Source organism: Parus major, chromosome Z (genome assembly GCF_001522545.3).
Source record: "Parus major isolate Abel chromosome Z, Parus_major1.1, whole genome shotgun sequence".
Taxonomy (NCBI): Eukaryota; Metazoa; Chordata; class Aves; order Passeriformes; family Paridae; genus Parus; species Parus major.
Window position 1 is genome coordinate 31492519 of NC_031799.1, and position 27187 is coordinate 31519705.

The 27187-nt window shown below is 37.3% G+C and overlaps 1 protein-coding gene across 3 annotated transcripts in view; it reads right to left on the reverse strand.

The window, feature by feature from the left end:
- Window positions 1-27187, reverse strand: part of BNC2 (basonuclin 2) — a 242068-nt gene that overhangs the window by 28182 nt on the left and 186699 nt on the right. For all 3 annotated transcript variants that reach the window (XM_033520654.1, XM_033520653.1, XM_033520655.1), the window contains exon 4: window positions 4286-6252. In XM_033520654.1, coding sequence (XP_033376545.1) covers window positions 4286-6252 — 1967 coding nt within the window. The remainder of the gene's footprint in view (window positions 1-4285; window positions 6253-27187) is intronic.

Consider the following 27187-nt stretch of genomic DNA (forward strand, 5'->3'; position numbering starts at 1 on the left):
TTGTTTCTGACAAAATTTTTAATATTTTAATATCTTTTTTCCTATTTACTCTCCATTGTCTTTTTTTGCAACAAGATGCCTGAACATCATGTCTTCAGAAGAAAGAACATCTGAAGTAAATACAGGAACAGAAATGGATCAATAGCTATTCAGTTGTTGAAGTATGGAAGAAAAAGTGGTTTACTCAAGTCTACTGCTTCTAAGTAAGGAACATCAGAAAGACTTCTCTGAGGAAAAGATCAAGAATTTAGGTATTAAGGCTGTTTTAGTGAGTAATGTTACTTGTAGCTCAGAAGAATGATGAAAATGAGTGCTTTTAAAAATATCCAGGCTCAGCAAAGCTTGAGTATTGGAAAGCAATACGGTTTAACTTTTAGAAGGGATAACAGAATTACTAGGTTGTTAGTAAGAAGTCTTTTCCCTCTTCTTGAACTGAAAAAATACACGTGAAGTGGGACTCTGAAATCTTCTGGTTATCTTGACCTTAATTTGCAAGGACTAGCACTGGTTAGCCAAAGATCTCAGAGGATATTCCAACATTTCAAGCAGAAGGATATTTATGCAGGTGCTGACCCTGGCACAAATGATGTAGGAATGATAAAGCTAGATTTCATCAACCTTAGCAGAAATTGCTACAGGATTCTTTCTGCAAAGCTCTGACACAGATAAAACCCCTCCTTTATCAAAACAGCACTGCTTTTGCTCCTGATGTGGTCTGCTGCCTCTGGTAACAGGCAGTCTGTATCACAACCCCTCCTTTCCAAAGCCCATTTTACAGAAGCTCCGCCACTGTCAACAATTTGGAGTTTTGTGTATGTACAAGACACAGGGAATATTTGATTAACCTTTGATTAACTAGAGTTGCATTGGAAAAAGACTTAAGCCAAATCAGATGCCTCTAAAGGAAACAAAAAGGATCAGCCAACACTATCTATCTCCACTTAAACTTGTATTTTATTACAGAACATAGCTAGAGTTGTGACTTTTAGATATCTAACTAATTATAATAGGATTAATAATATAATTAACACAATGTTAGTAATAGGCTTAATAAAATGACAAAAAAAGATAAAAAATTTCACAAGATTGTAAGCTATGGAATAGCTAGAACTCTGATTTCATTAAGGAGATAATACTGAAAGTACTGAAAAAAAAATTCATTTTAGTTTACAAAGCAAAGATACTCTAGTTAATCAAAGTTTATGTGAGTGACTCACAACACAAGCAAATCACAGAGACTTTTGTAATGAGTCCAAAATGGGATGCAAATCCATTTCAAATATTATCCAGAAGTTATTACTGTGTGCTGCAAGTAGATAACCCTTATTTCTCATACAGCAATTGTTAGCAAAATGCTCCTGAGTTTTTAAGTGAAATTGACTTAAGTGGCTGGAAGAAGTTCTCACTTTGCAATCCTGTTAATCTAATTCTCCAGTTATCTTTTTGGTGATCTCCATAATCTGAAAAACTGGTAATTGTATATACTCTCTCAAAAAAAATAAAAAACAAATAAACAAACAAAAATTAAAACAACACAAAAATACACACACACACATATATATATATTAAAAGGAAGATGAGAAAAAAAGTAAAAGATTGAATGGAAAAATTTTGGGGGTAATTAAACAGTTTGCAAAAGACCCCCAAACAAACTAACAAAACAAAGAAGCAAGCAAACAAAAAAATCACCCCACCAACAAAATTAAAAAAAAACCAAAACAACAACACAAAATAAGGGGAGAGAATATATTAATTTAACTTTTACTTCCTAATTTTATTTTTAAAAAAACTTCCCTTTTATGAACAAAGTATTAGAAAATGTTATTTAAATCTTTCATCTGCTTTCTTTGACATTCTGTACATATGTTTTCCTTTCTGCACATTTCTAGATGTTGCACTTCTGAATAAAAATGGGTAGCCCAGGGAAGTTTTGTACATGTTTCTTGCTCAGGTATCTAAAAGAATTATCCCAAGCCAAGACAGAATTTCCTGGTTCTTTCAAGGCATTTCCTGACTACTGTTGCAAACCAAAATTGATAAACAACTAACAAAAATTAACAGGGAACACAAACTGTACCACACTTTTGAATTTTTTGAATTACAGATAAATTCTTAAATCTCTGCAATTAAAGAATATAGTATGCAAAAAAGGTCTTTTTTCCCAGGTGCAGCACAAAACTGAATAATATTCTGAATATTATTAATGGAATGATATAAGATGGCCCTGTGCATTACACAGCTATGACAAAATGACATGCAAATAATAATTTTATCTTTAAATATGAAGCCTGCATGTTAAGATATTAGATAAGGTTTTTATTTCATGCTTGCTTTCAGGAAGATTAATAGTAGTATCCTATGTAGATTACAAAAAAAATTCAAAATTTGCCCTATTTGTAGGTTCTTGTCTTGGAAATATTTTATGCATGTCATCACAGTCACTCTTAGAATATCCAAATCTTTACTATGCTAACTTTATTACTACCTTGATCTTTCAATGTATTTCTGCTGAAATTAGTACAATGCATACAGTTCCAAATCCTAAAGCTAATCAGCTTCACATGCTTCACATGCTCATTTCAAAGCTGTTTTGGATACTACATGACTGATTTTTCATAATTCATCTAAGGAAACAAAATGGCCAAACCAAATTCTTGACTAACAAAGATTATGATTTCAGGAACTGAAAGGGGTTGCACACATCTAAAGTTAGTATAGATTATGCCACTGACTCACATACTTCCTTTGTTAAATTCAACACTCATAAAACTTACCATAACATAGCAAGAAAAGGAGTGTTAATTTAGATCTACCTGATTTTTTATCCAGTAGTTTAACCTACTGAAATACAAATTTCCTATTGTCCTTCTTGGGCGTTTTGAACTTGCATTCTTATGTCTGTTCATATTTTTCTGTTTAGTGGATTTCATAAATGATAAGAGAAGACATGAGATATTTGGGGATGATAGTCTTCATCAAAACAGTTAATTTTGGTGCCTAAGTATCCTTAACACTAATTTTCTTTCATTTCATAAGATGCGAAACATTCAATTTCAAACCACATAAATTTCAATGAAAAAAATACTGAAAAAAATACCAAAAAAAATCAGGAACTGTGTATGAAATGTTCAGCTAGATTTAATTTCCTTCCTGTGTCTGCTGAATTTTTACAACCTAATGAAAAAATATGAAACACAAGTAAAGGAAAAGAGGTGACCCAATTTCACCATTACTCCATGAACCAGAGAGATTTTGCTGTGCGACAATATGACTCATCAAACGAGTCTTTATCCGTAAGTATGAAATAACTGTGTTATCCTATCACCTTGACTAATTCCATTTATACTACATTTTCCTCAAGAATCAAAAAGAATAGTCTATAAAAAAATCAGCCAAAAAAAACCCAAAACCAAAAAAAAAGAGCAACCCCTAAACCAAAGAGTTTATGGCCAGCTGCTTCTGTTTAAGCCCACCCAACTGCTTTTGTATTGATGCAGCATAGCTCGGGCATGATGTCATATGAAGGCCCAGCAGAATACACTCCAGTTGATCTTAAAAATATGTAGGGAAGCCTTTTCTCTCTGAATGTGCAAAATTTCCAGCAGTGGAGAACGGAGTTGCTCACATGCAGAAAAAAATAGACTAAATGACCATAGTGGATAGGTATGTGTGTAGGTTCTAGCAAAGAAACAATGATTTTTACTATTTTCTCACTAAAACATAGCACCTAGTTTTAAAAATTAAAGATAGTAAAGAACAACCTTCTAATGCTTTTTGTTTGCTTTTCTATGATCCTATGAGGTTGGAAATAATTTTAGTCCTTTATTACCTATCTCCATCCATTCATTCAACCACCCATCCACCTTCGCCCTCCTTCCTAGTTCTGCGGTTTGATATACATGCATGGAGATATTTGTATTTTATATAATTTACAATACACTTAATAGAAGATTTTCTTGTTTTAAATGTTATGGGGAGAAGAAAATAAATGTAATGAGGGCTGCAGCTTATAAACAGAAATATATACAGATTCACAGGAATATAGAAAGTATAATGACATTTATTATCTAGCCAGTCACTTATGAGGGTGGCACAATATATACCATTCTGAATGCCAAGGAACAATGAAAATCTTAAAGTGATAAATCTCTTTCAATGTCATGGGAACACAATTGTCACTTGTCATTACTGTGCATCTCTATATTTCTTCATATAGCCTAAACTGCCTATTCTTCCATAATTCAACGCATTTAATAATGCAGAAAATCAATTAATATTTACTGACCTGTCTCTGCTTCTCCGTGATGGGAACGCAGCATTACAGCCAGCCACTGTGCAGACATGCATCTCTTTTAAATGAACGTTTCGGTAGTGAAGCTTCACACTGTAGGAACTCTTGAAACTTTTCTTGCAAACATAGCAGATCTTGGGGTCTGGGCTGGAGCACATTTCACCTTCTGGGGAGAACTTCTGAGGGCTGCTGTAGTTGAATGTCGAAGCAAAACTTTCATGAAGAGCAGCCATACTGGCACTGCTTCCATTGTACAGTCCATATTGGCTCATATAGAACATATCATATGTAGGGTCTGTGTACTCTTCCTTCACTTTAATGACATCCTGGTTGGAAGAGTCATTGTGGTTTTCATCTGGTCGGTCACTGTGCATCATAGATTTTTCACCAGGTTCATGGAGGCGATCATCACCCTCCAGTGATTCTTCACACAATTTGGGCTCTGATGACTCTGACTCATTTTCATAATCTCTTTCATGCTCCTGGTCTTCTGATGTCATGCTGTCTGCCCTTCTTATGTCTGGTCTGGACATACATCTGTTTCTGTCACTTTTGGAAAAGTCTTTCACAGACAGGCCTGGGCTCATTTCCTCCTGAGAATGGCAGTGATTGTCATGACCAATGTCATTCACCATTGTGCTCCTGTCATTCACCTCTTCATCTTCATCATCAAACTCATCAGCAGTGTCAATAACTTCCTTTTCAATTTTAACTGGCATGCTTGACTTCCTTGGCTTCTTCTTGGGGGCAAGGTCTGCATTGGGCTCTGGGGTGGGCATCAACACTGAAGGTACCGATGACTCCGAAGGAGGAGGGGGATGCTGCTCCATGCCACTCACAGCTGGTATTATGGGACTGGTTGGGAGTGAGGTTGGAGGACTCACCATCTCTCCAGGAGTAAGTAAATTTCTGTAAAAAGGAGGAACAGGTTGAACAGTCTTTAAAGCTGGGAAGACCAGCTGACTGGGAAGAGGGTTCTGTAGTACCGGGTCTAGAGGGGGAGTGGTAAACCCCATCGGTGGACGTCCAGGGCTTGTTAAAGTGAGGTTGGATTTTGTACTTGCTATGACAGGAGTGGCAGCACCTGATGTAGCGCGAATTAGATCTTTGTCACGGTTATTCCTTAGCATAGGCATGTGTAGGCGAGGATTTGGGTTAGCACTGTGGCGATTGCGGCTTCTAAGAGAGCTGAAGACCATATTGCAGCCTTCAATAGTGCATCGATGCTTGATTTTCAGGTGCACAGCATTGTAGTGGATTTTAAGAGTACCTTTGTCATAGAATGTTTTGCCACATGCATTGCAAAACACTCTTCCTTTCCTTGAGGCTGACCCCATTCTCCTCATTCTGTGAATTCGGAATGAGCTTTTTGTGTGCTCAGTTTTCGATAAGTCATTGACTGGTGTAGGTGTTTGAACAGGAGAGACACAGGCTGGCTCAGTTTTGGGCTCCACATTTGTGATACTGGTCAAAGCATTCCTGCTGGATGCTTGCTCATTCTTGAAAGGCGTAGGGGAAACTTCAGATTCACTGCTCTCATTATATTCATTTTGGGTTGTAAGGCTTGGTTCACGGAGCCTCATTGCTGGCTGTTCCAGCAGGAGGCCATTTGGAGGCAGCCCCAGCAGTGGAGCAGAGACTGGATTTATGTATTGGAATGGAAGCAGGAATGCAAGGCTATTCGGGATGTTTTCAAAATGATGAATGCTTGAAGGGTTGCTATTCTCCAGGTGAGCAAGGAGACTTGGGCTCCTGGTGCGATTATTGCTTTCAATAAAAGTCCTTATATCTGAATCTGTCTTTGAAGATGGCACAGCCACAGCCTGCCCTTCTTTTTCTTGAATTGCCATCAGCTCCACGATAGATTTCGTTTCTCCAAATCTCAGGAACTGCTGAAGGGTAATGATCTCTTCTTCCCTGGACATGATGGCCCAGCGGTCCAGCACCTTGCCTGCAGCATCCTAGAGGCCATATCAAAGAAACAACAAAGACAAAACACAGAGAAAAGCTTATTGATTCTGCATAATTATTGAAGAAGGTGCTCTGCTGCCTGAACATGAAACACTAAGCTCAAAAAACAAGATGCAAACAGTGTTAATGGAAGTTGACCATACAATACAAACTTTCCATCCATTCAAATGCTGTTGTTAGTCACAGTTAGAAAACCAGATTGAGCTTAACAGTGTCAGAGTACACAAAATGCAGAACTCGTGACTCTGTGATCTAAAATGCTTTCACTACTTTATTTTTAACAATGGTGTTCTCCGTACAATGCTACTGTTTGGAATACATTAGAAAAACATGAATTCTTGCTGTGCACACCACTGTAAAATACAAAAAATTGTACCGTAATCACTATTAAATGGAAATACTATTAGAAAGAGCTAAATAAATGCAACTGATAGATTTGCTTCTTAAATACAAGCAGATATAAGACTGAAGTTGTTTATAGGCCATTTCACAAGAAAAACTTTGATGCAAGGCATAATGTCTTGAAAACAGCACATAACACTTATACCTTAATCCCTTTTTTCCTGGACTATTACTGGCAATTGATTGTAAGCTTGCAATCTTGGTATGGTTTAGACTTGAGAGATTATTTTTTTGTAGCTTTGTTATGAATGACAGTTAAAAATATGTAAAAAGTAAGGATCTGATGGATGTAGATAGCATAAATGTGTAAAAATGTTGTCTCTTAACATTGCCTTCTGATAGCAAGGGAAAAATCCAGAGAGACTACACATCAGTAATCACTAGACTATCTGTTGTTAAATATACATTAAAAAGCATTTCACACTTTCATTTTTGCTAGTAAGCATGAGATTTGCCTGAAGGTAGGACTTAAAAATTCTGCAATGTAATGTCAGGCAATCCATTCCAGCAAGTATTGATAAAAACATATTAAAATACTTCTATAATGAATACATCATTTTATTGGCATCTTTCCTTTTGGGCAAATGCTGGACATACCATTAGCACCGTAACTACAACCAACCAGAAATATAGAAGGCCATCAAACCAGAATTATTCCGATGCTTCCTCATGCATTAACAGTTTGAAAGTCTCAAAAGATATACCACCATACTGCCTCTGAGATTTTTACATCTTGAATCTCAGGTTCAGAACCTTACCCAAAGATATGGACTACACACTGTTGCAAAAACCATTAATTCTTGTTTGATTATGAAGTCTGAAAATACCTTTCTTCCCCTCCAGCCCCCTCTACCCCAGGATTTAATTTTTTTATTTATTAAATTAATTAATTATTTTCAGTCTTCAGACAATTGATTCTTCTCTTCCGTCACATTTCCTAGAGTATCAAAAAATATAATTTTGCAATGTCAAATACTAAAGCATGCTTTTAATTAATTAGAGTAGATTTTATTATTTCAGTTTGAATAGGTTCGGTTCATTTCACCTCTCTGGGTATAAAGTTAATGCTGAAGATTAATGACATGTATGTTTCAGTACCTTAGATACAACCACAAAATCTTTAAAAATGCTCCACATGTGAACATTTACAATCAAACCCTGAAAGCCAATGAAACCCTCAACAGCATTTAACTTGGAAAATCTTCCCAGTTGGTCCCAGAACCATCTATGTGTAGAGAATGTTCAGTCTGTATTTATGGTGATGAATGAAACATCATGATGGAGATGCTGGTTTTGGTTTGCAGCATTACTATGGAAATGTGTTCACCTTTGAAAACCCCTAAGCACAGTGGGCACCTCTGATTTCTTTGTCCTTACAGTTCTTGATGTAGCAGTATTTTACAGATACAGTACTATCTAACAGAAATCATCTGGAACATCAACTATCACTCCCAACAAGAAAAATAAGTAAAAAAAATCAAAACCTAAGTGGGGTTGAAGAAAAAAACAACACCATTAAAAAAAAAATAAAAATAATGGACAGGTTCATATTTTAAACCTCCAATATTATATTTGTTTTTTTCAACCCACATAACTTTAGCTACTCTGCCCTCGGGTAAGATCTAAAGTTTCTTACATCTACTTCAACAACTTCCAGCCAACCATAGCAGTTCAACATATGGGTAATTCCTACATGGAATTGCAAAACCAGATTTGAATCAGATTTTGATTTCCAGGCCTTTGCTGTCATATCTGACCTCATCTATATGCACACATTTCCCATCACAAATATTAATTCCTTCTAACTGTAACTCTCATAGTTTAAAGATGTAAGTAAAATTGTCTAATTTACACTGCTTACCTGTATTGAATTAGGATTCCTGCCTGCAGCCAGATGCAGGCTGCTTTGTAATGTACTACTGCTACATTGTATTTTGTTTTTGTTTTAATTTGTAAATCATTCACAAGCTTATGTAACAGATGGATGCTTCACAAAACATGATATATAAGTAAATAAAAGTTAATCACAGCTAGCACGACAATAACTCAGGAGAATAATAGCTAGAGATCCTGTAACAGGCTCCCAGATGTAAGGGGAAGGTGGTGTCACACAGTCCCTCCCTGATGGCAGCACAGCTAGCTTTCTGCATACACAGAACAGGCAGGAAAGCCTCTAAATGCAGGGGCTCCCCGTGTGCTTTCAGGGAATTATTACACATCTTAACTGAGCAAAGCTGGCACTTAACTACATGAGTTACCTTTTGATGAGACACCACCACCCTTTGTTTCTTTTTGTTTAAGAATATACAGTGAGGAACACCAGACCTTCAGCAGCTGCTAAGTCCCACTGATCAGAGAAACTGGCAGTCAAGGGTGTGATAGTCATGGGGTTACCCTTGCTGTCATAGAAAAAGCAGGGAACCAGAAAGCTGATCTTAAATAATCCTTGTCAAATCCTACTAATTATATCAAGCTTTATCTTGTTAGTTTTCAGCAAGAAGTTTTCTGGCCTTTTTTGCCTAACAAAAGTAAAGAGAAATATGCAGATGCTTATATTCCATAAAACCCTCGCTGCTTATGGATACTGTGTAGCATATGCTTCAATATTTACACGGTGAAAGCTTTCCATAAATCATTGTAAGCATGTATTATGCAAAACTAGATAAAGAGTGAATAGGAATGTCATTTTTTGATAAAACTTAAAATTAACAAAAAATCTAACCATTATCCCACTTGAATTTAGCTATAACTAGCTAGGGATCTTTCTGTATATGGTAATACTTGATTAGAGGTTCAAGTCCTTTCTTACATGTAATCGATTTCTTGTTTCTTACAATCTCTCATGCTAAATTTTCTCCCCGAAGCCATTAAAGCATATCAACATTTAAATACTTCATGACAAAAGGTTCCAATTTATATTACTTTTTTCAGCTCACAACTGATTAAGCCAAGCCTCCAGTGACAATGTGTACAAGTCAGTGAGTACAGAGATACCACTGCATGCATACAGCTCTAAACCAGGCAGGAGACAGGTAAACCCAATCTGTACAGCATACACTGATGCTCTTCCTTCATTGTCCAAACAGCCTTGCTTTGGTTTTTAATTTAATCAATTCTGCTTTGTTTCATTTTGCTTTACTTATTTATTTATTAAATTTTATTTTACTGTAAGGATCTCTTTCTCACAATTTCAGATGAAGAAAATATTTTAAGCTTTAAACTATATTAAACTGACCTCCAAAGGTCCAAGACATATCCCATAACCTTTTCAAACTCTAACCACACACTCAAGCCTACTATAGGAATAAACAGACCCATGTACACACATATGACATTAGATCTGTAAAGTAAAATCATGGTTTATCACACTGAATTTGCCTTCTGAATTTTGCTGACCGTATGTTAGGAAGAGAGGTGTGTGCCAGGCTATGTTAGGGTACATCTTGTCTTAAACTTCTGGGTCAAGAAGAACACATGGTGGTATCAAGATGATTATGTTGAATGACAGGCTACAACAGAGGATGGACACAAAGATCACTCTAATTTTTAGGAGCTTAACAGGGGAGGATTATGAAGATGAATCTTCATTCCCCAAAGGCCTTTAGCCTTTAAATTTTTCAATTCAGATTTAAAACCTCCCGATTTAAAACCTGCCTATTTAGAAAATAAGGGGAATCTACCAAGCATACACTATACACATACACTGTAAACCTTGAACTTTTGTTATGAAATCAGTTGTTTTAAATTCTCATTTTGTGTGAGAAGCTCCCATGACTGCTGTGACTGCATTACAGGCAGAAATTTTATATGTCAACACACAGAGAAATACATTTGTGTTCATATACAACACTAGCTTTTTGCAGTTCTGTTCTATTTACTAATTCACTTCTTAGGATAGGAAAAATGTATATATACACCTGACTTGATACACAGTGAGAGATGCCTATACAAGGCTGAGATTAATAGAAAGGCTGAAAAATAGTTTGATTGCTTCTAAAACTAGCTTTATGTTCTGGGAGACACTCAAGGATTATTTTCAGGCGCTACTGTGATAACTTCTGAGAATCAGTTAAACAGAAAAAAAATCATTGCTAGGCTTCGTATTTTAGTAAGCTTGCATATGCACCTAAATTGTGGCTTTTGGTGCACATCAGTGAAGTTTCCTTGTTACAGAATATTGCATAGATATATGTTTGATCAAATAACTAAGCTCAGGGTTTATCATGAATTTTTCTTCTATAAGCTCTTCTTAAGGAGCTATGTATTTTCTAGCTGATCTCAAAGAAACATTGTGAATGCAGCTGTAACAGTTGAAAAGCAGACTGAAATATATTAATTTGATCATACTATAATTGCACAGGATGGTTTTAATTAGGGTGTAGACAGAAAAAAAAAAGAAGTCAACATTTGTTTCTAATAAAGAAAAGCCTTTATAATTTCCATGATTTAGGGTTTGTTGTTTTGGTTTGGCTGAATTTCCCATAAGCATCCCTTTGCTTCACAATTAAATTTCAAGCTGTTACACTCTGGGTAGTCCTACTACTCCTGGGGTAAGAGTTACCAAAACTGTGCAGCAGCACACCAACTCACATTAGTAAAGATGGGACAATGTGCAACATCTCTAACTCATTCTGGCTAACTCCCACTGATCTCAGCAGGACCAAAACAAGCCCTCTGTCTAGTTTTCCACAGAAATATACACTCACACACGCAGATACTCATTTTCCTGATAGGAGTTTTTATCATGCTGTATCTCGCTCACCTTTGCTCCTGGAAACATGAAGAAAAAATGTGCATACTTGCTTACTGTGATTTTACACGTGCAACTAATATGAGATTTAACACATTAAGTCTGCAAAGAGGCATGGTTGAAATTTTTTCCCCTCAGCTGTCACTTCTCATCCACCTCCCACCAGCCTCTCTTCACCAACAGAAACCATATGAAAAAATGCATGTGTAAGTGTCGGCAGTCCTTTCCTTGAGTTATACTGCTGCAGCAGGGACAAACAGTGCAGCACTACTGAGTCGTCAGTCAATAATGGAAATCTTATCTTTTGACTTCACTGCAGCCTCCATTCTGCCAGAACTGATAGATATTCTTCCTTTCTGGCACCCCCTTTCTCTGAACATTTGTTTGCCTTGCCCCGAAGACACAGGGTAGGCATAAGGATACCTGCATGCGACGGGGAAAGAGAAAGTGGCTGTCTCTCCCCAAAGTACCACTGAGAATGAAACTGGCAGTGTGTGTTCAAATGAAGAGTAGCACGAAGGAGACTTTATTTACTTACATACACACACACACACACACACACATATTTGCAAACTTTAGGAACCGATATTTTAGACACTGGGGCAAATCTAGCTGCACTTTAGATCAAGAATAATTGCACCATAAACCTGGAGTAATTCCACGGACCACGCTGGAAAGTAATTTTGACCTAACTTAGCCCTGAAACATGATGTGGAGCCAAATCTGTGTGAATATATACTGGGGGTGTACCACCATGGTGGAGCACAGCAGCTGTGTAACAGCGCACAGGAGCACTGCTCAATGGTTTTGGAGTGAAAGTGAGGAACACCATGTCCTGCTAAAACTGCAGATGAAACATAAGGCAGTGGAATGCAATAACCACAGCGGAAACCTGGCCAGGACACCGCCGTTAACCACCCACACTCTCGCTTAATGGCCTTCAGGGTCTTTATTGACCGAAAATATGCAGGTCTTCTGTTTCACATCTTATCCCGAAGATGCATGCCAGGAGTGCAGACACCTCCCTGCATAAGCAACCTGCTGAGGTGCTGGTTCTGGACTAAGCTGCATGGAGTGGTATGAAAACACTGGATCCTGAACACATGACTCCTTTCGGGGACTGAACTTCCTCATAATATACCCCAATCAGAGCATGCTTTTTCATTTTTCATGTTCATCAACCTTAAAATGCCCTTGAAAGCATTGACCAGAAAAAGGATGACACTGTCATTTGCCAACTACAAAGCAGCCATGTGGATTGGTGATAATGTCTCTTACTGATATCAGAAAAAAGCCAGTAATCTGAACTCTTTCCCCTCTTCATGAACATATGTTCACCTCTGCAACTCCAGTGAAACTATTCTTAAATTCCTTGTCTGATTTTTTTAAACATATTGTTTGACTTTTGATAAAATACTCACTTTGTTATGGATGATTATGGACCAGATAATATGTATATATGTATAATTCACAAGACACTTACTGTTTTTTTCCTGAGTAACACTGCGCACAGTATTTTTATTTTTAAAACTATAATAGATCACTGTGGGGTTACAGTGTGTTTAATCACAACAGCTTGAGCTTTATTTAATCATAGCAGCTACATCAAGTCTCTTTGTATTTGGGTGCCAGACAACAGCAGATGTCTGTCCATACTTAGAGGAAAAGAAAACTAAGCACACTACCAGAGTCTGATACTCTTCTTACATTTACTAGTTTTCACAGTGGTGTAACCGCTGTGGTTTAACCCCAGCTGGCCGTAGCAGCACACAGAGGTTCACTCACTATTCCCTCTGGCCCCAGTGGGTAGGAGAATTGGAGAGGAAAGGTAAACCTTCTGGGCTGAGACCAGAGCATTTTAATAATTGAAATTAAATAAAATATAATAATATTATTGGAAATGAAAAGGAGAGAGGAACAAAACCCAAGAGAAAGAAGTGATGCACAATACAATTTCTGTCTGCCTGCTGACTGACACCCAGACTGTTCCCAAGCAGTGACTGGCCCCTCCAAGCCAACTCCCCCCACTATGTATCTTGGGCATGATGTTCAGGGTGTGGGAATATACAGGCCACCAATCCTGGCCATGATCCCTCACAGCTTCTTGTGCACCTGGCTGCTGGCAGCACATGGGACACTGAGAAAGTTCTTGGTTTAGGGTAAGCCCTACTTAGCAACAACTAGAAATCACTGTTATTCAAAGGATTCTCATACTGAATCCAAAAAAAATCCACTGAACCAGCTACTAAGAAGATAGTTAACTCTATCCTCTAGACAGAGGCAGGACGAAGTACTTATGATGTCAACAAAATGTGCTTTGATTAACTACCACCATGTTGGTGACAAGTGTTAAAAGGCAAAAGATGCCACTATTTGATGACAGAAGAACTCCTGTTAGCATGGATACAAACTGACACTTTAAGCTTTAAGAAGATCCAAAGTAATTTTTTAGCAGTTCTTCTTATCTCATTTATTTTGAAGTACTAGGGACACTTCCCAAGTATTTTGTCCTTCTCACTCCAAGAACTGCAGAAATTTTCAAATGCCAACATTTATTCTCTTTACCATCCATTCTGGTTGAGATGTCCAAAAGATTTTCAGAAATGAGAAATTCATGTGAGGTGAACATATACTTTATGGTTTTTAATGCACAGTAAAGGGGAAGCATTTGTTCTCAACATTCCTGAAATGGTAGAATATCAAGACTTTATTGAAACTGTTTATTTAAATTTCATAAACGGCCTTAAACTTGGACCCAAATACAGGGAATATTTTGACACGTTTCCTTCTCTACAACTTGCTAGAGTGGAAAATTCATTGAAGTACCTGAAGAAGCTTTGCCACTAATTTGTGGCAAGTAACAGCATGTTTGTCCTTAGGCCAACATGGCTACTAGAGGTAATTAAATCACCAAGCACATGGTGTATGTGTATAAAATTTAGAGTGCATGAGGTGCCATGGGCACTTTTCAGATAGCATGTAAACAGAGACATGAACATGGTAAGCCACTGAAATAATTTCAGCTACAAAATAATTTTAGAACACAATTTGGCATGTAAGTGGGTTGGAAATAACCATCATACATATAACAATAGCAATGATTCTTTTTCATTCTCACTTTCAGTGACTTTTTGCATATATATTTGTCCATTTTGGTATAGTACATTAAAAAAAGTTGCCTTGACACTATCAGTCACCAAAAATCACTTGTGCTTTTACTTTTTGATGTTAGTGCTGCAAAACTTACTGACAAGTAAAGTTATATTTTCTCTGGTTTCCTGTGCTCTGGCAGTTTTTTAGTAAGTGTAGTAAGTGCTTTTTGAGCCTCAGTTTCACTAACACTGACAGCATGACACATAATTTTTATGAGAAATGGGAAATAGTCACAAAGAGCATTCATAAGGTGTTGCATTTGCAATACACACAGCTACAAGAGACGCCCCTCTTCAGCCTAGAATTTTCCCAAGGCAGGATGTGATAATATAAACAAATTGTGTCTGATATCCTTGCTTTACTAACACAGACTGCACCAAATGCAGGGCAAGACATCCAGCCAGTCAAATCAAGTCAAATTATCAGACGATCCTTCCCTCACTTTAAATCTGAACTGACTAAAGACGTAATCCTAACTGGAAAGCGCAACCAAAAAAAGCTGAGTCTTTCTAGGCTTTTCAGTAAAACTTCCAACTAAGTAAGAAATAATGCTCCTAGCCAGGAGCATTGTAAGGAATTGAGAAGTTGCACAAGGCCATAAACACTGGAATGAAAGTGCCAATGAGTTATACTCATAAATTGGACTTCATCACATTCTTGGTTTTCTGATTGCACCCAAATTGTGTCTCAGTAAGGGGATTCAGCTGTACTATATGCAGGATATATGAATGGCAGCAGAATCAGGAGATTGATTTCCATCTTTACTATTCATTAGGGGACTATGCATTATTACTTGCAATATATACTACACGATCTTAATGAGGCTTTTTTCTTTTATTGTTTACTGAAAAAATTTACACCAATAAAACACAGGTGTGTCATAGGTGACAATGTGATGCAAAAGGGAGACAGCAGGGTGCAGAAGTGGCACCTACAAGGCAAAGGTCACTGGAATATAAAAGGTCATGAAGCGAGTTATCTGTTTGAACCTATTAAACGCAGTGAAATGCAAGAGAAAGTGGGGAAATTATATTACAGTGTACAAAGTAATAATAACTGTGCCTTCATGTCTTAATACCCTCTTGTCCCAGCAGTCCTGACTTTCTAGGCAGCCCACTTCTCCACATTAACAGTAGTCATTTGGAGAGCAGCAAACGTGCCATTAGAAGCACTTTTACAAGTGTATATTCATCCACCAATTAGCTTAATGTGGCTGCTTTCTGCATATTTTCTATCCAGGCTTGCACAAATCTTATTAATATTTCCCCCTAGCGCTTTGACAGATTACCTTGTCATTATGCATCCTGGAGCCTTTTAAACAATATGGGTAAACTACTGTTTGCGAGGTTAATGACAATTATCCCCTAATTACTGCATAAGTCACTCAGTCCACTTTATCTCATAGGCAGGGTTCTGCTCTGTGTATCTGCCATTGTGTCACTGTAAATGAATCTTGTATAGCTATGTTTATCTGTCGTTGCCTTGTAAATTACACTGACAGAAGAATGAACAAATTACTGTGTATCATCACTTAAATACAGCTTCTGATAAAAAAAACGTCCCACAAGCACAGCACTTGAATTTTACCCTGATCACAATTAGCAAACACATATTGAATGTTTTGGGAGATATATTTAGACGTGGATGGGACACTGTGGTGGAAGAAGGTTTTGAAGTGCTAAGTCTAAGGGCATTAAAACAGAAGAACTATAGAAAGCTACACTAGTAGTAATTTGACGATTACCTCCTGAGAACTCTTCTGTTAATTTAACAGTTGATAGATGAGCCAGTATTATTTTCCAAACAATCTGATATTCAGGGCTGTGCTGAATTCTACAATTTCTATTTCTATTGTTTCTGACTGCAGCCACATAGGATATTTTTTAGCTGAAAAATCCAAATAAATTTGGAAGAGAAGTAGCATTCATAAAACCACAAGCATTGCTAATTTAACACATGCATTTCAGAGCAATATCTGCATGAGGAGAGGAATGGAGAATTGGCAAATACCAACTTCCTTGTATATTCCATTTGTCTGAGGCAACTTCAATGTCACAGGTAAGAGTACTCTACTGGTAGAGTACATCACTGTGACATATATGTCGTTCTTTGAGAAAGAAGGTTGAACTTGTTATTGTGCTTCATCCATTCTTTACCAAAGACATCTCAATGTCTTCAACCAAAAGTGCCTACATAGTCAGTGCTCAGAGACAGAATCATTGGTAAAGAACATTAAAACAACAGCTGCTTTTAAAAATAATGCCTCTTCCTACATTGTTCTTGGGAGGGTACCTGATTCATAGTCCTAGGAAACACAGTCCTTTGTAAACAGGACAACAAAGACAGTGCAGTTCCACTCTGTCTTGGGACAGTCCCTTCTTGAGTCACAGAAAGCCTTTTAGTACTGGCTTGTATTGCTGGCAAACATGGTAATTGCACAGTGTTAGTAATAAGGTTACACAGAATGCATTTTATCATATTTGGGGATACACTTAATGCACATATACAATACATTCACAAGTATCATAATGCTACAGTTAGGTATGTAAAATTTATATGATTTTCCCTTATATTTTGTATATCTCCTCCTTCAGTAAACCTTCTCATTCTATGCATGTACTAAAATATGCCCAGCACCAGCTTCTGACCAATGTGGTACAAAAAAATCCAAAGTACTGAAGACAACAAGCAAATTGGAGAAGAATTATGATTCCTGAATGGTAGCAATATAAGACAGTTTAAGCCACTGTACAAGAAAAAGAAAATGTCAGAACTCTCCAAAATATGGTGATTATTTACTGCGATCCAGGAAGTTATGCTAACACTGAAAACCTTTTTATCAGTGTAAAGGGTAAATTTCTTTTGTTGGATTACAATAGTGTCACATCTAGAAAGAATGGGCAGACTGAAATGTAGCAAAATTACTGATATTACAGAAAATCACAGTGGTTTGAATGCAACACAGATGAGGGCGGCACCTTTGACCATGTTCTCAGCATAACTTGGGAGAAAAAGCTATAGTGAAATGGTAAGAAAATGTAACAGCCATCACTGCCAGGGACAACTGAAAAGACTGATCGATTTTGAGTAAGCACTACCTCAAGGGTTTTGGTCCCACTAGGATTGATCTTTGTGTCTGTCCTGTGCTCAGTCAATGCAACTTTCAGCAGGGTTTCCACTGCAGAAATAAATGGAAGTGCCGTAGTAACCCTCTACTCTCCCTCTAAGTATATTATTTTCTCTCTCTGCTGAAGAAATAAAAAAACCAACAAACCAATAATGTGGTAGATGGTAAAGTGCAACAAATGGTTTAAAAAGTTTAAGGACACAGAATGCTGTTTTTTTCATGTATAATCTTATTCGGAAAAAAAAAGTTTCTATTTTGTTAATTTTTATCTTTGAATTTTAAGCTGCTTTGGCTTCTGACCTTTGCCAAGAGCAGAGAAACTGTCAAAAGCATTACTGAAAATGAAAAAAATTGTATCAGTTAGCTTCTCTTGATCATCTAGGTGGGTTACCTTGTCATAAAATAAAATTAATGACACATATTGACAGTATGGACTGAATGGAAGAATAAGCGAGAGAATGCTAAATGTTGGAGATGAACAAGCACCATTTACTGGCCTATCCCTATATTATTGTAAAAGAGTTTTTTTCAAAACATAATGGAAATTCTGATTGAGTAAATTCTTTCAACCTGAGCCATACATCTCATTCTTACATTCAAAGGGCCTGATATCATATGATGGACGTGAGATAAGAAGGGACCTTGGTTCTTGCACAGAAAATATTTACTTTTATTTTAGTGAGTTTGCAGCTTCAGATTTATTATTTGAACTATGGATGCAAATGACCTAAATGCTCAGAAATTCAAACTAAACAATAAAACCATACCTAGTCTTAGGGTTTAAAGAAGGATCTAAAACATCAAACACAAATCTCATAACCAAAATCACATGAAAAGAAAACCATTATTTTTACATTTTCAATGCCTTGTCATAGAGTAACCAAGTGAAAGAGGTGGAGGTTGGTATCCTCAAGGAAACTGAAGCTTAATTTCTAGACTCACCAGCCACTTCTTATGTATTCTAGACAAGTCATGGTCTTCCCATATCTCAGATCCTTGTTTTTAAAATGGAAATAGACATTTCCCCTTACTTCATGATTGTAAATAAAACCTGCTGCAGACTTTGAAAGGCTGAAGTCCATGGAGCACTACTCTATGACTCTATATGTAATATAGAATTTCATCCTTTCTGACCAACCTGATCTCCTTTTATATCAGGTGACCTAACCAGTGGATGCAGGGAAGGCTGTGGATGTCTGCCAGGACTTCAGCAAGGCTTTCACCATCTCCCACAGCAGTCTCCTGTAAAAGCTGTCAGCCCATGGCTGGACAGGCGCACCCTTCCCTGGGTTCAGAACTGGCTGGAGGGCAGGACCAGAGAGTGGTGAATGGTGCTGCACCCAGCTGGGGGCTGCTCACTAGTGGTGTCCCCCAGGGATCTGTGGTGGGCCCGGTCCTGTTTAATATCTTATTGATGATCTGGATGGGGTGATTGAGCTGCCCTTAGTAAATTCATGGGTAACACCAAGTTGGGTGGAGTGTTGATCTGCTGGAGGGCAGGGAGAATCTGTAGAGCGATGTGGACGGGGTGGATTGATGGGCTGAAGCCAACTATGCTGTTGGCTTCAACAAGTTCAACAACTTCAAAGTTCAACAAGGCCAAGTGTCAGGCCCTACATTTTGGGCAAAACAACCCTAAGCAGTGCCACAATCTGGGGGCAGAGTGACTGAAAACTGGTCCAGCAGAAAAGGACCTGGGGGTTCTGGTGACAGTGATGAACATGAGCCAGTGTGTGCCTAGGTGGCCAAGAAGGCCAATGGCATCCTGGCCTCTACCGGCAGTGGTTTGGCCAGTGAGTCTAGGAAAGGGATTGTCCCTCTGTGCTTGCCACTGGTGAGGCCACACCTTGAATTCTGTGTTCAGTTTTGGGCCCCTCACAACAGGAAAGACATTGAAGTGTTGGAGTGTGTCCAGAGAAGGTCAACAGAGTTGGTGAAGGGTGTGGTCTCCCCCATTATGAGAAGAGGCTGAGGGAACTGGGGTTGTTTAGCCTAGAGACGAGGAAGCTCAGGGGTGACCTTATCACTCTCTAAAACTGCCTGAAAGAAGGCTGTAGACAGGTGGGGGTCAGCGTTTTCTCCCAGACTACCAGTGACAAAAAGCCATAGCCTCAAGCTGCACTATGGTTCAGGTGGACAAGAGGAGAAATTTCTTCACTGGAAGAGGTGTCAGGCATTGGAATGGCCAGAAAAGTGGTAGAGTCACCATCCCTGGAAGTGTTCAAGATATAACTGGATCTGGCATTTGGTGTCAACAAGGTGTTAACAAGTTGGAGGTGATCAGTCAAAGGCTGGACTTGATGATCTCAGGTTTTTTCCAAAGTAACTGATTCTATAATTTTATGATTCAAGGTAACCTCAATAAAATTGTGTATTTCTTCATGAGTATTCAAACAACTCACACACAGTTATAAGCAAGGTTTGCTTATATATACAAGTTATAGGAGGTTTGAAGAGAAGTGACAGACTTAGAAAATGTTACTAGAGAATTTCAGTATCATTCACACTCCTGTTTTCAGTGGTGGACAGGGGGGACACAGCTATAAGGATTCACTTCTATGATACGTAAGTTTCCACCAGCCAATAAGGACCTTTTCTAGTTCATCCTCTCAGAGAACAGCCTTTATTGCACTTTGCTGGAACTGTTTCATTCATGCTTATTATGTTCAAGGCCTCCCAAGTGAAATAATTCTCAAATAAACATACCAATCCCTCTTCCCCAAATGGACACTGATGTTCTGTCATCAGCGTACTTCTAGCACAGCAAATTCTGACGAAAATAACAGGGCTCATACTTACAAGTTTCTTTTGATAACTTTACCAGCTGCCCTCTTGCCCCAGGGGGAAGACTCTGTCTACACAGAAGAGAGTCCTCTGAACAAAAATATTTGTTGCAAAGCAAATAAAATTAATTATTTTCATAAAAAGGAGAGAAGGAGGATAGCTTGGCAAAACGCTGGCAAGTTAATTTTCATGTGTTTGGCACATATACAGCTCTTAGAAACAGCATCCAAAGTCAGTCAAAGTGTGGCTGATAAAGCAGGCTTGCCTTTCAACTTTCACTTTTTAATAATAAAAAATCAATATATGGAGGATTACAGGCCTCTTGGTTTAGAATTTTTATAACAAAACCAAAAGATGACAAGGTTATGGCAGTATATGAAATTCAGGCAGCAGCCATTATGATGCAAATATTTATACCTTGTTTATTTACTGCACTCTAGTGAAACTGAAATAAATAATTAAAATAAAATAAATTTTATATATATATATATATATATAAAATTTTATTTGCAAACACAATCCCTAATATGCATTCTGAAACCCAGAAAATTAACAGATTCCACTACATATCTGAAATGTCCATTTAAAATAAAACAAGGAATATCCTGATAGCAACATGCGGACCACTGTAAATGCTTACATGGAGCCAAAAGCACTGTAAATTATGCTATAGAGTGAAGAGAAAGTATTGTGGTATACAGAAGAACCAAGCAAGTCTCTCAGCAATCACAGACTCCCTCAGCTGTTCCTCAGTGATGACAATGTTTGAAATTAAATTGTTTAAACAATTTTGTGAAGGATGCAAGACTCTCATTGTTCTCTGGCAGACCAACTGAGCTTGGCTCAAGCATGATAATAACACAGAAAATTTTGTGTATTCAGTCCATACCCCTGCAACCTTTAAAAGAGGCAAATGGAAACTGAAGACTGTAAGCCGATGTCAGTTTTGACCACATTTTCCTCAACAGGAATTCATAAAATTCACAGTAAACAGTTATTTTTTAATGCTCTTAAGCATTTTATCTCATACCTGTATGTCTTGCACTCCTCTCAGCAAGAAATGATAGTTGCCAAGTCATTAGAAATGCAACATAGTAATGTTATGTGATCAACTCCTAGAATTTTTTTCTCATATTTTTTTTCCTTTAGTGAACTACAGTAATTAATTCAATTTGGTAGAGCTAAACAAGCAAGGTTACCTATAACATGGTTGTCTCAAACCACATGAGTTTTAAGGAGGGGACTGCACCTTCAAAAGTCCATTAATCAAATCAAATTAGTACACAGGATTCACCATGGGCACATCACAGCAGTGTGAGCATGTTTAGACAATTACATTGTGGTACACTCATAGCAGCAAGGACATAGCAAACAGCAGCAGCAGTAGGCCAGAACATGCAGAAATACAGGGACTTACACTCATCCTTTCACTGATCTGAGGAAGTGAAAAACATTGAATTTATACAAAGGAGGCACTGTTGGTCCTGCATGACTTATGAACAACCTTTAACACAAGATGTAGTCAAATCAAGTGTAAAGCCAGGCTTCATTTTTCCTTAAGTGCAATTGTAGAAAATAACATAGGCAGACACAAGCAGGAATAGAATTAAGCTGTGTTTTCATAGAAACAGGACAGGTAAGGTTTGGAAAGAAGAAGTAAAAATCTGTGTGTGAGAATTTGGAGGGAGGATAAAGTAATAGCAAACTCCCTTTGCAATCAGTTTTTTTTTTTCTTTTCTATTTTTCAACCACAGCAGCAAGGACAGTGGCTGAAGAACAGCCACCTATAGTATAACTGTCCATAAGTGAACACAGACTGGGCTGATGCCAGAACAGTAAAAGCAGCACTCACTTTTTATTTTTTAAGCACTTTGTATTGTACAGAGCCCTTTAGGAAGATTGATTTCCATAAAGCCTCATTTCTATCTCAAGATACTGATGATGCCATAAACCACAAGAGTTTCTCCACTCAAAATCCTGTAGTGGAATTTCAGATTCACCACAAAAAGCCCACGTATTAGCCAGGGCTTAAGGAATACAGGCATGTACTGCAAGCCATAGTGTTAGGTCAGCCACAGAATCAAAGAGCAATAAACTTAGACAAAAGTGTCTAGCTTTAAAGTAATTGCATATATATGCATATACACACATTTCAAGCATTCTACCTACATTTTCTAGACAATTCTACATATTATTTAAAGTTTTTTGATCATCACAGCATCTTTACTGGCCAGGTAAAAGCTGCCTAGTCAAAGAATGTGAGGCAGAATTCCCTGAAGAAATTATAATTTCTTTTGGTACTTTATGGATGCTTTTTGGTGTTTGTTTGTAGCGTATACAGGGGCTTTTGATAGTGTTCTTCCATCACTTTATTTATCTGGCTGGAATTTTGTTTTGTAACTTGACTGCTATTATACTTAGAGTAAAAAAAAAAGTCCTCCTCTCTTGTGCCATACACAGCCTTGAAACAAGACAAAAAATAATTGACAAAAGAAGGAAGAGAGAAGGGGGCATGAGATACTATGCCATGTTTAAGATAAACTGAAGAGAAAACACAAGAGTCACAATTGACTTCATGTATTTTGAAATTAATTAGTGTTGGTATGATGTTATTGTAAGAATAACCAGTCTCATTTGGAGTACAAGCACAGAACTTGTGATACTTGAACAGACACCCCAGAACTCGCCCTCTAATGACCCCTTCCTCTACACCCAATCAACATAAAAAAGCTGTTGTCTTAGTTTTCAAAAAATATACTTTTCAAAGCTGGTGATGAAGCCTCGGTGACGCACAGCTCAGCATTAGTAGGGAAGTGTCCCCTGAACCTCAGGTGTAGCTGCTTGTCAGGAATGCAGATGCTAGTGACATCTGCCTCACTAGGGACTGAGCGCTCCACTGATTCAATAAGGCTACACAAGTGCAACAGGCCTTGATGTCAGTTACATGGTTTTACATACCTACCATGTCAGTGGTTCTCAGCCTCCCTGGGAATTTATTCAGATATAAGTGTATTCAGCCCATAACAATGTCTTCTACCTGCCAAAGAGCTAGAAATATTCCCACCTTTTATGAATCTACAGTGCATGACTGCTTGTATTTTATATGTTGGGAGGGGGAGCGAGAGAAAGAAAGACAGAGAGAAGAGAGAAAAAGAAGAAAAAAAAGAAGGGGAAAGGATGGAGAGAAAGAAGGGAAGAAGCAAAAGAAAACCAGCCAGAATTAGAGTGAAAAGGAGAGAAAGAGAAGAGGGAGAGGACACTTTTCTAGACTTGCTTTTCCATCCATCTCCATCAACTTCTCAAAAAATAAATCCACTTACATACATAACAACATTTGTCCAAACACTGTTTCAAAAATGCTGGAAGCATAGAAAACTGTGCTTAACCCATACACTTTTTTCTTTTGTTTAAAAGAGAGAATACTAAAAATTTCAAATTTCAAAAATTCGTATTTCTTGTACATTATGTAAGCATCCAGTGCAACTACTTGCTGATGTAAAACTGCACAAATGATGTGCACTGATGTAAAACTGCACACAGTTGCTTATACAACTGCGACCCAAATCAATTAATTTTTAACCACAGACATAAAATACAGACATCAGTTAGCAAAGACATGATTTCTGGGATCAGATTAGATTTCTGTACATTTTGCATAGAGTGGCTGGGTATCAACAGAAAACATGCTAATGGCATTAGTGGCCATTAGCATACTCAATATTCACTGATAAATTAATACATAGAGTTTTCACTGTGCTGCAGTCTCTTCTTTTCTGCAGGTTTAATTCTGATTGTATTATTGGTAACAAAGACTATCTAAAAGTGTAAAACTAGATACTAAAAGTGTATTATTATGAGATGTTCTATTTTTTTTCTTAAAATCATTATATATCTATGATGCATGATAAAATTAATTTGGAATAATCTTATTTAGCCAAAAATATACCTTTTGTCATTAACACTCCATCCAGATGCCCAAACCTTATCAGATACTGATACAATGAGGCATTCAAGCATACTGACTTTGCTGTTATTATTCACAATAGGGAGAGCAGAAAAAAATAAGGCCTACTTTCAAGCAATAGCTGTAAAGCAGTCCTCACCCAGGCAGTCACCTCAATAATTAAGAAACAATGCAACTTTTTGCAAATATTTCACAAAAAAACTCCCACAAAATGTACAGTATTGATACAGATAACTTGGGAGTAGTGTAGGAATCTGGAATGCTTAGCAATACAATAGGAATGAGGTATTGTGGTACTGGCTCATTTCATGCATGCACACCAAGACTTAAGTGTGGAAATACACTGGCGACCATAAATCCTTATCATTAGAAAGATTATGTGGCAAGTGACACAGCAGTTAAAAATTCAACACTTCAAAAATACAAGAGCAGGAAAGTAACAATCTACTGTCAAAACGATTTGGCATGAATGAGTTTTGTCTGGTTTTTATGGGTTTTACTGACCATAGTTTTGATGGGATAGATGCTTTTCTTATCATTCACTCGTGACTGCATCTAGCATATGTAAAGCCAATGACAGCATGAGAGTTACAAGCACGCAGAGAAGGGAGGCAGCTGGAGCTCTCCTTTCTATCAACTCTACATGGAAGGAGTTAGGGAGGTCTGAGAGTCATTCAAAGACATACTCATGTTAGAAATCTAAAATGGCAAACATGTTCTTTGAAAGCACATCTAAAGTTTAAAAACACACATTTTGTATGACAACTAGGCAGTGGAAACCCATTTCATATATGCCTACAGAGTAAACCGACCCCTTTCCCCTTCTCTCCATAGGTGAAATCCCATTGAAAGTGTGAACCTTGATATCCATTATTTCAGTGCTGCACATTCGTGTTCCACAAGCATTACTTGCATTTTGTATGCACATCAACAGAAAATAAGAACACTATTGCATTCATATGCTTTTTGATAATTCCTCCAACTTTTTTTCTTTAATGAATTTTTTTTTCCTTTGCAAGCCCTAGGTCAGTTCTAGATCTCCTGAACCAATATATTAATGAAAAGGTTTGTCCCATAAAGATGATAAAAGTGATACCAGTTATAAATATTACCCATGCTTGGTATATTTCAGTTGCCTTGATGTTTAATTTTTGATAGGTAGAATTATGGCATGTAGTGGGCATGCAGTGGGTGGGCAGAAAATAATTTTATTCTCACTTTCACTTTAATAATCAAAAATTGGCTGATAAAGAAATTGCAGAAATATGAAGTGTGTAGTACTTTGCAGAATTTTACAACCTATTATTTGTCAGGATGTATTGTTTTATCAGGTATTTTTTCTAACAACCTCAATTTTGTATTAAATAGTAAGTAGTTACAAAACTTCAAAATAAATTCTTGTAATTTAGCTGAACTGGATAAAATTCCCTTCCCTAGCAACTATTTTTTTTTTTTTTAAATAACTTACTTGTTAAGCATTTTATTTCTTTTGGTTTAAATAAATAAGCAGAATATGATTTCTTCACAAGAAGGAAAAGGAGAATTCAAGTACCATGTTAAAGACTGAATATTTGATTTAAAGTGATGGGTTTTGTCTTTTTTCCTACATTTTAATTGTTAGATGAATGCAAATGGATAAAAAGTTTCAAATAATCAAAACGTATGTGACTTAAGCCATAGCTGAACCATACTCTGTTTCCATGAATATTTCTGAGGCAAACCATTACAATTGTATTCACTGAGGCCATCCATGTGAGTAAATGCACCCCGGGTTGGGCCTTTCAGATCCTTGTTTTTGTTTCTTCTGCTATCTTCCTGAATGTGAATTTCACCAAATATGGCTAAATGAACTTATTTCCTTCCAGTGGATAAAGCAAGTTAATGAAAATGCCTAAACCTGATATTGGTAGATTGGTCTCCCTACAACAGTTGCTTTTCACTGTAACTAGGATTCATTTCAAGTATCTATTTTTTCCTAGTAATATACTATTTGTGATGCAAAAGAAATAAAACACTCTACAAACCCAGTAAGTGAAACTAAAATTGGTATCAAATGGAATCAGTCATTTATGTGGCAAATGATTTATAGATATATTAGGGAGATATCCAGGATATAGTTCTCTGTGCAGACATAAAACAGAATTTTATTTAGTACAGCCTCTTTCAAACAAGCTGTATCCTAAAATGCTGCACAGACTTATATTTTAGTGTTACACTGAAATTGTAAATAACAGCAGAGGGAGAAATTAAGAGGCACAGGTAAAAGGAGTGTTTTCAACTGAGACCTGAAAAGAAACAGAGATGCCAACAAAGCATAGACTATATCTAATAGTAAAAGCTAGAGAAGAAGAGGTTGTATGAGCCATGACAAGCAGCCTGTGGTGGGAGATAGAGGAAATCATTCGCTGTTGAGCTGAGCCAGCAGAGAAAGGTCTAGGAACACAGTGGTCAAATTTTCCCAGCACACATAAAGATTTACAGTCTCCACTGAAGTAGACAAGGCATACATGTGAGCATTCAAGGCCAGAATTTGACTGGCTCCTCTGAATTTGGCTTATTCTCTGGTACAGATTGTAAACAATTCTGTCATCTTCACAGGATTTCAAAATATTTTTCCAGTGTAGCTGGATCTAAAAACTGAGTTTTGTGGATAAGCCTGACTGAACAAAAGCATGTTTTACTGTTGTTTTGGATTTGTTTGGTTTGGGTTGGTTTTCATTATGAATAACCATCTAGTCTATGGTA